General features: G+C 44.2%; 1 protein-coding gene across 3 annotated transcripts in view; it reads left to right on the top strand.

Moving 5' to 3' along the window:
* LOC147892438 (uncharacterized) overlaps window positions 1-13,589 on the top strand; it is a 257,358-nt gene that overhangs the window by 36,685 nt on the left and 207,084 nt on the right. The window contains exons 4-6 of one of the 3 annotated variants that reach the window (XM_087387226.1): window positions 2,721-2,865; window positions 6,640-6,678; window positions 6,956-7,050. In XM_087387226.1, coding sequence (XP_087243352.1) covers window positions 2,721-2,865; window positions 6,640-6,678; window positions 6,956-7,050 — 279 coding nt within the window. Of the gene's footprint in view, window positions 1-2,720; window positions 2,866-6,639; window positions 6,679-6,955; window positions 7,051-13,589 lie in introns of those variants that run through there. The other 2 variants (XM_087387228.1, XM_087387229.1) reach the window with 2 other exon arrangements.

Genomic DNA, 13,589 nt, shown 5'->3' on the forward strand with positions numbered 1-13,589 from the left:
GCCCGAACTTCCATTTTAATCCGATCATTCAATCCAAATATGAAATCTTTCACTTGGATTGATTGAGGCAGGGGTTCATCAACCTTCATTACACTCTCTCGAAACTTATCAGTGTATTCTGCCACTGACAAATTTCTCTGACGAAGGTTTCTATACTGATCCCAAGCTCGGGATGCTTCGTCAGGAGGTAAGAAGTGTTTCCTGAATTCTCTTTTAAACCCCTCCCAGGTAGTGGATGCTATACCATCTTTTTGTTGTTTAATCCACCACCGATCCGCTGCCTCACTAAACATGTGGGTGGCCTCGCGGATCTTCTTGATATCATTCTTGATTTCACAAATGGCGAACGCCTCGTCCCATTTGTGTAACAAGGTCTCAATGACATCAGAACTACGGTCATTCATTCGACCAGAATACTTTTCCGGCCTGTAATTGGCAATATTAGGTACTTCAGCTTTCCTAGGCTCGACTGTATGGACACTAGGCTCCGGTTTTATTGGAGCCTTTCCCTTCTCATCTCAAGAAGGTTTGGCAGACATACTGTGTATCACTCTTCTAGGTTCAGATTGCCCTGCATTGGCCTGTAACTGTTGCGCTAATAACTGCTGCAAGGCATCCTCAAGTAATGCAATCCTGCCAGATAAGGTGTGAGCTACTGGGCGCGACACCTGCTGGGTCAGCCGGACTCCTGACTCACCAGGCATATGCACAGGCATAGTAAACTGTAAACTTTGCTGTACAGAAATAACAAGCTGCACACTAAAAACTGAAATTTTGTAATGAAGGAAAAATTGATGCTCCCTGGAAGCTCCACGCAATTCGAGTCCCCGAAGCTTGCTCTCTGATCGAAACCTGTTCTCTGGTTTCGTCCCAATTCACCAACTAGTTCCCTATCTTTAGAAATGAAGGGCAGCGCCAACACCTTGCTCACGGGCTATTCCATGACCACGTCCAAACCCACGAACAGTCCACGTAGGCTTTGTACCCGACCGCTTCAGATGAGCCCATCGCGTGGAGGTCACGAGCCCAACTCTCTTCCTCCGTTTGGCGTCACGCGAAGCTCTCTGATCACCTTTCTCTGTGTTTCGTCAGGTCAGCCGGTGGAAGAATTGATGAGCTAATATAGAAATGCGAGTCCGTTCGAGTGATGTAGATCCACACCAACAGACACCAAAGCGCAACCGCACATCACGAAGGGCCGACTTGAATCAAAGACCCATCAAAGGTGGGATAGAAATTCTGAGAGCAAATGTCGACGACTTTCTCATGGTCGTTGAAAAGGAAAAGAAATGCTTGAAAATCTTCACTTCGTCGTCGCATGTTGTGTGAGCAGCTGCACGTTAAAAATTTCGACTCTCTCCATAGCTCACGACGCACTTCACGTATCCCATGCTCCCATCCTGAAGCTCTGGTCTTTCGTCCGCTACCAACGAGCAACTATACGCTTCACGTTCCGTCACCCAGATCCTCTCTCTCACCTAGCGTTTGGCTCTGATACCAAATGTCAAACACTAATTTTCTAACTCCAAGCAGATCACGAGAGTAGCACCAAATTTGTTCCACCCAGCCAATCTTGCTGAAGCGTGAGAGCTGACGGAGAAAATCAGATCAAAGACATACGTGAATAGTCCATTCTCCATCTCTCACTAACTCCAACAAGCCCCATCTCCCTAAATGGATCTAGATGCCACATGTCATCATCATAGGGCCTTCCTAATGCAACATTTCACCCCCCACTTGGGAAGCTTTAATTTCCTTTGCCCCTAGGCACATTTCTTGCATTAGGCCCTTAGCCTTAGATCCACCTAGTCTGGTGCTATCAACCCTCACCTAGGACCTTGACATTAATTCCCTCTCGATCATGTACATGAAAAGCGCAAACAGATATATTACAAACATAGATCCTTTAAGGGAAATGTCGACTGATTCTTCCGAGGTCATGCTACCTCGGCTAGAGCGTAACAGCACAAGCTCTTTCAGTAATTTCTCTTTCTGTCAAGAGGTTCATTATACCTCATATTCGGTCATACAAGACATCTATGGCAGCTTGGGAGATACTAGAGAGTATGTTTGCAACAAGAAATGATGCCAGGGTTTCCTTTCTGAAGCAAGAACTTTGGAGTCCTAGAGAGGGCCAAAAAGATAGGAGTCCCTTGTGGGACATGTGGCACCAAAGCTGGAAGCCAAGTGGCAAGTGCTGAGCAAGGGGGAGGATTCTAGAAGGAGAGCTCCACATGGAAAGTGGATAAAGAAGGGAATTAAAGGGAGCTCACAGAATTCGTGGTTGGGAGAAAAATGCAAAGACATCCCTCTATGATTGAGTAGATGCAACATTGGTATCAAAGCAGTGTGACAATCTACAAACATAAGAAATTCATTCTACTTGCACCTAGCTATGAAGCATAACTGAAGAAGTAACAGCAAAATAGGTGTAGGAGATGCATTTTGCCTATAGCTTAGAAGAAGCGCAGTGAAAGGGTGATGCACTCGACGTGAAGTTAGAGATCGTGATCTTTGTTGGCATCGTTCCTTGTGGTCTACGATTTGGGCACGCTAAATAAGCTGTTGTGATGCTTGGCCTGTAATTTCTTTGGCTCATGGATTTTGTGTTAATCTTTGATTGGGTCTAGAGGAATGTCGGAGTTCAATTGTGCTTTTCATCTCTGATTATGATAACCTGGGTTGTATCTAATTCTATGTTTTTTGGTGATGGGTGGCAGGTGCTAGACAAGTACCCTTTTATCAATTTTATGCATGTTGTTAAAGGTATCAAAGCTCGAGATCTTACAACTATAGGTGTCTCTCTACGACATGTTTTCAGCTTTCTTCATGTGCAGCATCTTGCAACAGACATTGACAAATTTGGTGAAAGGCCTCTCTTTACCTCATTATATGATTGTTTTGAATGGATCTTGTTTTAATTTAGAATGGAAAAGGGTCTGTTTAAATATATTAGGTCCATAAAATCTTGGAATGCTGTAAGATGAATTAGAATTGTTGATAGTAAGCACTTTAGAGTTTGCTGGACCATGAGGATTTTTGCAACTTACCTTGCTTCATCTATGCAACATTGTTTCAGATGTCTAGGGCTCTCACTCTATTGTTTGGAGGCAAGTATTTTTCTGATAACTACTTGTCCATAGCACGGCCAACTTTGCCAAAACCACCATAATAGGTGGGTTTTCTTGCCAAGGATCCCACCTCTTGGCTACCTATTCACCCATTGGTAACTCATCCCCAAAAATGGATCAAGGCAAAAGTGCGCATTGCACCATAAGCCTATGAGTTCTAAACACAAGCAACAAACAACCACTAATTGCATATGGGACTAACATCAAGCAACATCAAACATTGAGCAAGCAACATTGCATTGCCCAATTTGACCATGCAAAATATCAGCCTTGCACACCTATAGAATGAGGCCTATGCTTGCAAAATCCATAGGTCAAACACCATGTCTTTATGACGGCATCTTGTCAACCTAAGTAGTTGTCCTTGAGACATAGGTGCCATCCTATTGGATTTGTATGGCCGCTAGTCTTTTCCATCTTCAACATCGATATTAGGCCACCACACATGTGAGACTCAAAGCATTGTGCCATTACAGCTGTGTATATATTTATTCATGCCGATCAATCATCACTCTTGTGACAACTCTAGCGACATTATTATTGGATGTCAAGCCGATTGTTAACCCGGCAAGGGTCATAATAGGTTAGTAATAGGCAGGCAAGCCAACTGCAACCAACCTTGGTCAAAACCACCATAATGACCTTGTGGTTTAGGCTTTGTGCCGGGCTTCCCTTGCTAGGCTGCCTAGCCACCTTTGAACATTTATTATATCCAAAAAATAGATCTACAAAACAAGCGCCAAAAGCCTATATAGTCTAAGCAAGAATTGAGCACTCAGCACTTAGCATGTGCAAAGCTGCCATGTGTGGTAAGTTCTTAATGTTACTACCGCCATGCAATTAGCGCTCCCTATATCCCTTTTCTTTTTTGGCAAGTTCCTAATGTTACTACCAGTATGCAATTTGAACTCCCTATATTCCTTTTTCGTTTTTGGCCCTTGCTAGGTTCACAATTTCATGTTTGTGTGGGTTGAGGCTGTTCCTTCAACAATTCCTGCAATTCGTGGGACACAATTTGCTATGATTAGGCACCACGCATGCAATACCCTAACACAGTTATTTGTTTACTCCTTGATCTTCTCCGCGTAGTAGCTTCCACACTCTTGCCTCTTCTTGCACTCTTGGTCACATAGCTCTCGCTTGCGATCTCATTAGCTCGTCATCCTCCCCTTGCTATGGCCGCCGCATTGTGACTCACTGTTTATTTTTGTTGAATGCAAATGTCAAGTGGATATGCTTGTGCTAGAGTAGGCCCCAACTATGCTTTGGTTGTGATCTTACTCATCTTTTTTTAAAATTTGAAAAGCTAGCCCTACTTTAGTGATGGAGACATGGTAACAAAAGGTCTAGGGATCACTTGTCTTTTCCCTCACATTGGATGAGAAAGCTAATTTAAAGCTCCATTCAAACTTCAAAAAAATGGTGTGGTTGAGCCAATTTAAAGCTCCATTCAAACCTCCAAAAAATGGTGTGGTTGAGAGGAAAAGTATTTGATGGAGATGCCCAAATTTATGATTAAGGTGTTTGAAATATTTAAATTTCCTAAGGCTGTGGCCAAGGCACATTTTCCCTTTATTAAGGTTTTACCCCTAACCTCAGTTAAAGGTTGAGTTTGTGGGTGAGAGTGTCACCACACATCTTTTAACCCTAGTTTGAGTTCATTCTAGGGTGTCATCTCTATGACTACCGTAGCTTTGTAGTTCATTGTGGTTGCTGCAATTTCATTCCAGGTTGCCTCAGCTCCATTCTCTCGTGTTCTCTCGCTGTCATTTCCAACATTTGGTATCAGAGTAGGTTCCCCTTCGCTCCCACACCTCTCCCCGCACCACCCATGCCCCTTACTTAGATTCTGTCGCGAAAAACTTCACTTTTGTCATGAAGAACTTAGCCAAAAAAGTTCGTTTTCGCTGGCATGCACCTCCTACAAGGTCCTCTTGCTTGGGCGCCACTCCTAGAGAAGTTCTAGCACTGTTCTGACCCAGGTGACCAATTTTTGGAGGTAATTTTTGCTGATTTCGAGCTGGTTTGGACCAGCCACCACCTCCTACTGCAAGTCCAAGGCTAGGCGCCTCTTTTTGAGCACTTTAGGAGCTTCTTCTGGTCTGGGCGACCTCATTTTAGACTCGTTTTTGACAAAAACGGAAAGCTGAACCTGTTTTGTTGCTGTTTTTCAAATGCAGCAATCGTTCCTAGGCTGGGCGCCTATTTCTGGAGGGGTGGACATACTTTTTGAGGTGTTTTTCAAGGCTCGACACCCTTTTCGAGGCGTTTTTCAGGACTGTTTTGCGGTTTTGAAGCTTTTCTACCACTCTCTTCCGGAAACTTCTCCTTGTTGTTTTGAATCTATCTCAAGTAGTATTGTGCAAGGACAACTCATATTTTTTCTTGAGGGCATGCTAATTGGTGTTTAAATAGAGCTTGCTTAATAATAGATCCGCATCCATCATGTTCACCCTTGCCATAGCTAGACCCAAAGAAATTCCACATCATGTCTAGACCGGTCAGGGATTTGAACCTTGAGATGAAGTAGAATCCACGGGCTGATTTAAATTGAGAGGCAGCACCATCTGACCATACCCAATGTTGTCTTATATTTTCTACATGGGGATTTTCCTTTTTCAGTCATTCCCAATGCAGTAGAAAAGCATGCTGCACAAATAAGGTGTCATGTTCCCTATCATTTGAAATGTAGAAATGGTACGTGCATTGCACTGACCTGGACTCCTGTGAGTTAGCAAGCAGATTGGCATCAGGTGTGGAGGAATCAAGCAAATGACTGCAGGTAATATGCACAAGAATTGTTATCTGCTTTGCTGTACCAGTGAGCACTTTGTATCTCATCTTGTTCTAACAAGCCATATTAACAAGCCATATACTCAGAGATGGGGGGGCCCTAGCAATTATGGATCCAGTATCGTATACTCTGCGGATACTCTATGTATCTGCTTTGTGTGTCATGTTTCTGCTTTGTGCCCTGCATGAGACAGTAAAACCAAAGTCTCAATGCAGCTTCGACTTCCTAATTTTTGAATCTTTTCTCCTTTCATTGTCCTGAGAGTAGAGTGATAGTGTCAAACAAAAGACTCATCAAAGCCTACTACTGGTTGCCATCTATTTCACCCAGTTTGCTGACATGCAAAGCCAAAGCAATCCCAAGAATTCTGGCAGCCATCATTAACTGTAACAATCCCATAGAAGAATGGATAAGGTGACGTCATAGATAGTTGAAAGTGTTTGAATTCCTGAACTTTTCAAGGGATTCATAGGACGCTCACTAAATTGGAGAGAGCATAAATGTACACAGATGTTTCATCAAATGTGAAGATTCTAATTTTATTTTTTTGTATATCTATCTTTCCTTTATTTTATCTGACTGCTCAAGCAATTCGTAGGGAATCGGATGAAAGACGGTTTGTGCCTTGGATGGATTAGGGGGTCAGCATGTTTGTGGAAAACTTGGTGTATACAAAACCTTGATATTCGATTGTTAGTGCTGGTTGGTTTTCAGACAATTGGATTGATAACCTTGGAAGAAGTATGCAAATAGGTAAGTGACGTGTAGCACTATGTTGAAATACTGATGAGTTCTAGAATATGTCCAAAGTACTTGAACTTTGCTATGGAGAAGGTTTATATAATTAACTAATGATATATGTCCACAGCTTGAAGTCTCGAAACATTGTTGGCTTTGGATTTCTGTTTAAAATGACAGTGCCATCATAGTGAAATGGAAATCGGGTGCCAAGTGCTTTCTATTATTTATAAAAGATCACATTTGGTTGTGTTACATGTTGTGAACTGTGTGCACTTATTTGGATGTGCAGGTCAAGGGAGAAATCCATGCTTCATAGATCCCACAATAATCATGCTACTTACAGATGGCACTGAGCTTACAGATGGCACTGAGCTTACCTCTATGGTAAAAATTAATTTAGCATTCAAAATGTACTACAAATCTGCGAGCAATTAATTTATTTGAATGCCAATTTTATATTGACTATGGCCAATTTCAGTGATGCTAAAATTTAAGATTTCTCTTTCCAAATATTGCAGCTTCAACAGGAAGTACTTACAAACAAATGTATGGTTGATCGTGTTGGCCTGATTTAGCATTGTGTTGAAGTTTCAATTTACTTGCACTATATTCTTACTTTTGGCCTTGGCACACTGAGCTAGAACAAGCACAAGATTAGTGTACCAAAAGCTGGCTAGGATGAGGAGCGAATGGAGTGAGGATGCAATGAGCTACTAAAAGTACACCTTAGGGGAAAAAATTGCAAAGCTCCATGTTGTAGGATATAGAGATCATCCCATCTAGTGGACCGGCGGACACGATCACCTAGTTATCTCGATCAGGCGATGGACATGGTCATGAGGATGACATAGTTACATGGATGACATACTCACGGGGAGGACATGTTCACTTATCACCCCAAGCACATGGCCATGCATCAAGGGTCTTCATTTCACACAGTCCACCCAAGAACATGGCCATGTGTCAAGGGTCTTCATTTCACGCAGTCCACCTCTTTGGCTGTTAGACTGATAGGGTGGCCATATGCCTCATCTGCCGGTCAAGCTCCTTGCTAGAGACAGGGTGGTGTACAGGTGGCACACATGGAGTAGTTACAATGCACCAACTTGGCAGAAGCTGGCTGTTGTAGAAGACATGAAGAGACGGCGCGGTGGGATGGCTAAGGATGAGGGACAGCCAATAGGAGGAAGGATGGAGATTTCCTGCCAAGGGAAGGCAAGGGTGAAGAGGGGAGATGAAGGGGATGGGGATTCATTCATCATTGTATGGGGTTTGAGAGGGAGAGGCTGGAGCTACAAGCTCGCCTGTTGTATTGCTATCTTAGATGAAAGATCTTTGCTCCATCTCTGAGGTGGATTGGTATACGTGGTTCCATTTTCATTCTATGATATGCATTTGGTTCGCATTGTGCCCTCTATGTCTTATGTTTCCGTGCATTGTCTATCATGAGCTTTGTTCTTTCCTTGTCTCTAAACCGCATGCCAGGGGGTCGAGAAAAGGGACCTATTTAGGGCAGGCCCGCACCAGAGACATGATCGGTTCACGATTGGCTGACACCAGATCACTGCTCAGTGTATGCTGCCCTCATGTGTGGAAAAAGTTCCCGGCTCATTATGGATATTAATGGGGTGGAGCTGAAGGACGTCTTCTTGGATGGTAGTACCACCGTCAACATCATGCCAAAAGGTACTCTACAACAACTAGGTTTGAAGTTGAGAAGTGACGTCCATTTCCAAGTCTGTATGGCTGATCAACGCAGAGTGAAGCCTATGGGAGCAGTCAAAGGTGTTAACATGAAGATTGGTGGTGTGGCATTCCTGTCCAACTTTGTCATCCTGGATATGACTGAGGATGAACAAATGTATGCTCTACTTCTTGGTAGACCATGGTTGCAGTTAGCAAAGGCCATTGAAGATTGGTCAACTGAGGAAATTTAGTTGCCTTAGGATCCACATCCCTGGAAATAGATATGGTTATGGGAAAGGCAAGGCAATGACTCCTAGAACTAGAGGAACAGGATTTTGAAGAGCAAGCTGGAGTAGAAGAGGAGCGTTGGGCTCTTGGGGACTAGCCCATTAGAGGTGACCAAGATGGAAGAGAGGAGGCACAAGTTGTGGAGGGTTTCGTAAGCTTGCCCTACTTGTTGGATCATGCTATCCCAGACGAAGATGAAGCTGTTATCTTAGACTGGATGGGAGCCTTGATATCCTTGTCTATCAATATGGTGGAAATAGGCTCTCCAGATCGTGACAACCAGCCTCCAAGTAGGCAGGTACAAGAAGCAAGCCTTGGTAGATCTCCGTCATGTGGTTTAGGTGAACTCACTTATCACATGATGCTCTTTGGTCTCTGCAACAACCCTCACATGTATAGGAGGATGGTGTCCACAAATATCTGGGAAGGTGGTGAAGAGGTCACCAAAGTGACCAAAGCAAATGAGCACGATGAGCAAACGCTGATGTCGGACACATCGGACACATACTTGCACATTTGGGCCACAACTTACCTAGCTTCTCCATCAGTGGTAGGCTGCCCCTCCTATTGTGGCAGTAGGTCTCGCATCTCACCACCATGCCCCTCCTGTTGTCGTGGCTGCATCTTCCCCTCCATCTTCTTCCACTTGCCCCCGGTGCTAGATCCACCCCTCCACCATCTTCCCTTCATGCCTCTTCTGGTGCGGATCCCACTTCTACATGCTCTACTGGGACCCAGTTGGTGATGATGTTTACAGAGGTGGCTAGGCACCCTGTTTGCTAGATGATTCATTAGATGCTCTTACAGCTTTTTCTTCTTTGGTGACTGCATTTGTCGATCTTACAGCTGTTTTCCTAGTGGTGAGCATGCTCACCGATGCCATTATTGCTACAGTCCACCGGGAAGAGGAACCTCTTCAGCCACTCGGCTCTCCAGTTTAGAAGGGACACGTTGATGCAGACTGCATGTCCAGCCATGGGAGAAGAGTGCATTTCTTGCAAAACCAGCTGGCGGTCTGGCACTAAAGAAATCCTGTCTTGGCACCACAACAGCCCATTATGCAATTTGAAATCCGGATGACCTTGACTAGAAGGCTTCTGCAAATCTGAAAATATGGGAGCTGCTTTAGGATTTTGCATATACTCTTCCTGAATGCCATGAATCCACTCCTGATATATGGTAGAGATAGCAGACAAATTGCAAGCCCACATCCTAGACAAGGCATCCGCAACCATATTTTCCTTCCCTTTTCTGTACTCAATGTCAAAATCATAGGATTGGACTGCAGCCAACCACCTCTTCTACTTATATGACAAATTTGGTTGGGTGAGGAAGAATTTGAGTGTCCTATGATCTGTTTTCACCTTAATTTTACTTCCGTACAGATAGTGGTGCCATTTCTTGAAAGCATGCAAGATAGCTAGCATCTCTTGATAAACATGGAAATTGAGTTCTTTGGCAACAAACTTCCTGCTTTCAAAGGCTATTATCCTGTATTCCTACCTCAGAACAGCCCCTAATCCTTTGCCATTGGCATCTACCTCCACAATGAAAGGACGCGAAAAATCAGGGCATACCAAGACAGGTGCATGAGTGAGAGCAAATTTCAGGTCTTCAAAGCTGCGTTGTGCTTCCCTTGACCACCCAAAAGCATGCTTCTTCAAGAGGTCAGTAAGAGGAGCTGCCCTCTTGGCCAATTTGAGAATAAAGCTCCTGTAGAAGGAAGCAAGACCTAAAAATCCTCTCAACTGGGTGGGATTTTGTGGCTGTGGCCAATCTTAGATGCATTTCACCTTTGCAGGATCCACCCGAATGCCACGTCTACTCACAATATGCCCCAGGTACTCAACCTCCTTTGCCATTAAAGTGCATTTGCTGGCTTTTGCATAAAGCTGATGCATCCTCAAAATTTCCAGCAATTGCTTCACATGCTTAATGTGCTCTTGTCTATCCTTGTTGTAAATGAGGATATCATCAAAGAAAACCAGTACGCATCTGAAAACAAGTGGCTGCAATATCTTGTTTATCAGTGCTTGGAAGGTGGCCGGTGCATTAGTCAATCCAAAAGGCATCCTTGAATTCATACAAGCCCCATTCTGTGTGGAAGGCCGTCTTGTGCTCGTCTCCTTCTTTCACCTTGATTTGATGGTAACCAGACCTCAAATCTATCTTTGTGAAAAACTAAGCACCTTTGAGTTCATCCTATAGGTCATCTATCCTGGGGATTGGAAACCTGTTCTTGATAGTGGCCTTATTTAGATCCCTATAATCAATGCACATGTGGTATGATCCATCCTTCTTCACCAGAAGCACCGGGGAGGCAAAAGGAGAAGTGCTATGAGAGACGAAGTTCTTCTCAAGCAATTCTTGCACCTGTATAGCCACTTCCTCCCGCTCAACCTTAGAGAGACGGTATGGGGCTTTGTTTATGGGCTTACTGCCAGGCTCTAGAACAATGGCATGATCCACATCCCTCTTGGGAGGCAATTGGGATGGCATATCAGCAAATACATCAACAAACTCCGATAGCAACTATTGCATATCACAATCCTCAACACGGGGAATGCTACCCCCTGAGATCAATATTGACACATTCAATGCGTAGAGGGCATGCTTCTTCCTGAGCTCTCTGGCTAGCTGCCTTGCTGAAATAACCTGCAATTTAGGAGTGGCAATGCCATGCATAGTTACCAGGGAATGAGAACGTTCCGAAAATTTGGGTGTTGGAACGGGAACGTTCCGGGAAGGGGGAACGAGAACCGAAATGCCACGTCATACACGACACATCATCATATGGCTTAAAACTATGTTAGAAAATGAAAGAAACTAACATTTTACAGCTTTAAAATTTATATACAAGCTCTAAAATACCCATTTGAAACTTTCAAAGAGCCAAAAAAAAAAAAAAAAACATTCCGGGGCCGTTCTGGTTCCGGCTTGCTTCCTAATGTCGGAACGCCGTTCCTTGGTAACTATTGTGGAAGGTTTACCTGAGCCCGCCATGATACGCAACGATCAGAGCACACTATAGGGCATTTAAATCCATGCTGATTTTGCCCAAAGATTTCAGCCAATTGCAGCCCAGGATAGCATGTATTGGGCCCATATCCAGTGCCAAGAGATCCCCAGCAAATTCATAATCCTCAGAGAGCTTGATCCTTGCATCTTGGCAACAAAATCTACTAACCAAATGCTGTCCATTTGCCACCTCTACTCTCAGCCCATGATCACAATCTCAGTAGCAATCAGTCCCACCTTCTGTAAGGTCTTAGAATTGATGAAACTATGAGTGCTACCGCTGTCCACAAGCATGTGAACAGTCCTCCCATTAATTTGTCCTTTCAATCTGATAGTTTCAGCACTTTTGGCACCCATCAAGGCATGAGAAGAGATAGCATAAATTGCTTGCTGCACATTCCAATAGATCTTCTCTTCGTCCACAGGAGCATTGTCCTCTGGAGCAAGAAAAGGCATAGCAACGTGATGCTCCACATGAAAGACTTAAGGCGAACGGCCTCGCATGCTACATATGGGATGAGTGTCATCGGAATGTATACCATGCATATTATGTTCATTAGCACCACCGGGATCAAAGGGAATATCAGCCCCCTTCGTGGCTCCAACATCTGGAGCTTCTTCCACGATTTGTGCACCCTCTGAATCATCATGAGTGGCGTCCAAAGTCTCAGAAGCACCATCAAATCCTCATCATCCGATATCTCAATAATCATGCTGAGTTTTGCAGTACCACTGTTACACATTTTGCAAACTTCCCGATGCTTACGAGTCCACTTCTCACCACACTTGAAGCATAAGTTTGCCCTCTTTCTGCTGTCCATAATAGCCCTGGTGTGTTGTTTCAATTCTGAATTTTCATGTCCAACACTTGGCTTAGCATCAAATGACCTGTATGGCTTAGCATATGGCATCTTGCTGCCTGTAACTGTGGGAAACCTCGGAAATGGTGTTGCTGCTGATTTTCTTTCATTCCAATCAGTCACCTTAGGCTTCTTTTCAGTCTCATTTGCATTCCCATATGCGCTGCTTGCTGTCATCTTATATCTGCTGGCATATTTGGGCTCAAATACCTCTTCCAATTGAGCTGCTCGCTCAATTGTTTGAGTTCACATCTACAGCAAGAGAAGGACTTAACCCATGGATGAAACATAACAGCTTTCCTTTTTCAGATACGTCTTGCACAAACAGGGCGCTGCAAATACTCTTGGACTATACCGGTCTGCGACAAGGCATAGAATTCAGCCAAGTACTGATCCAAGACGAGTGGGGATACGAATGTAGTGACCATCAATTCTTTGAAACCTCTCTACGTGGTTGGTCTCTGAGGTGATCTCTGAGGCGAATCCAGCATGATTCGCCACCATGTGTGGGCATAGTCCTGCATATGCATACCTACAAAAATGATGCGCTCCCTAGAAGCGAAAATAGTCTTCCAGCTTTGTGAGCCACTCCTCCAACTCATTGGGAGTGCGAGTGTCCCCTTTAAACCTATGCACTGTGAGTTTGTCCTTGATATCTTTGGCTGCATAATTCCAGAAGTGCAAGCATCATCACGCTTGAGGTTCACATAATCGGAGAAGGACATCTCAAGTTTGATGGCCTTAGGTAGGGCCTTATATGAACGCAAAGAATCTGCCAACATGTCATCAAAAGTGGCTTGCTGCCCATCACCAACCCCCTACTGCATAGTAGCTACTGCCATGTGCTCGTTGGCGGAGCAATATGTGCATGAACCCTGGGCTGGGTCTCTCTGCCAAATGCATCTCTCCAAAATGATGGCATACCAAAGGGCTGAGAAGAGGACTGACCTCTCTCCTAGGGGTGTGGGTTGCCATATAAACCCAAGCCAGCTCCAGGCATACTCGCTAGTGCGGTGAAAGGAGCACTAGCCGGATGCACACCAACGGGTCGGCCCAAAAGAGAAAGCTCAG

The sequence above is a fragment of the Dipteris shenzhenensis genome, chromosome 16 (assembly GCF_047967505.1).
Source record: "Dipteris shenzhenensis isolate YYH24624 ecotype China chromosome 16, Dip_SZ_1.0, whole genome shotgun sequence".
Classification (NCBI taxonomy): Eukaryota; Viridiplantae; Streptophyta; class Polypodiopsida; order Gleicheniales; family Dipteridaceae; genus Dipteris; species Dipteris shenzhenensis.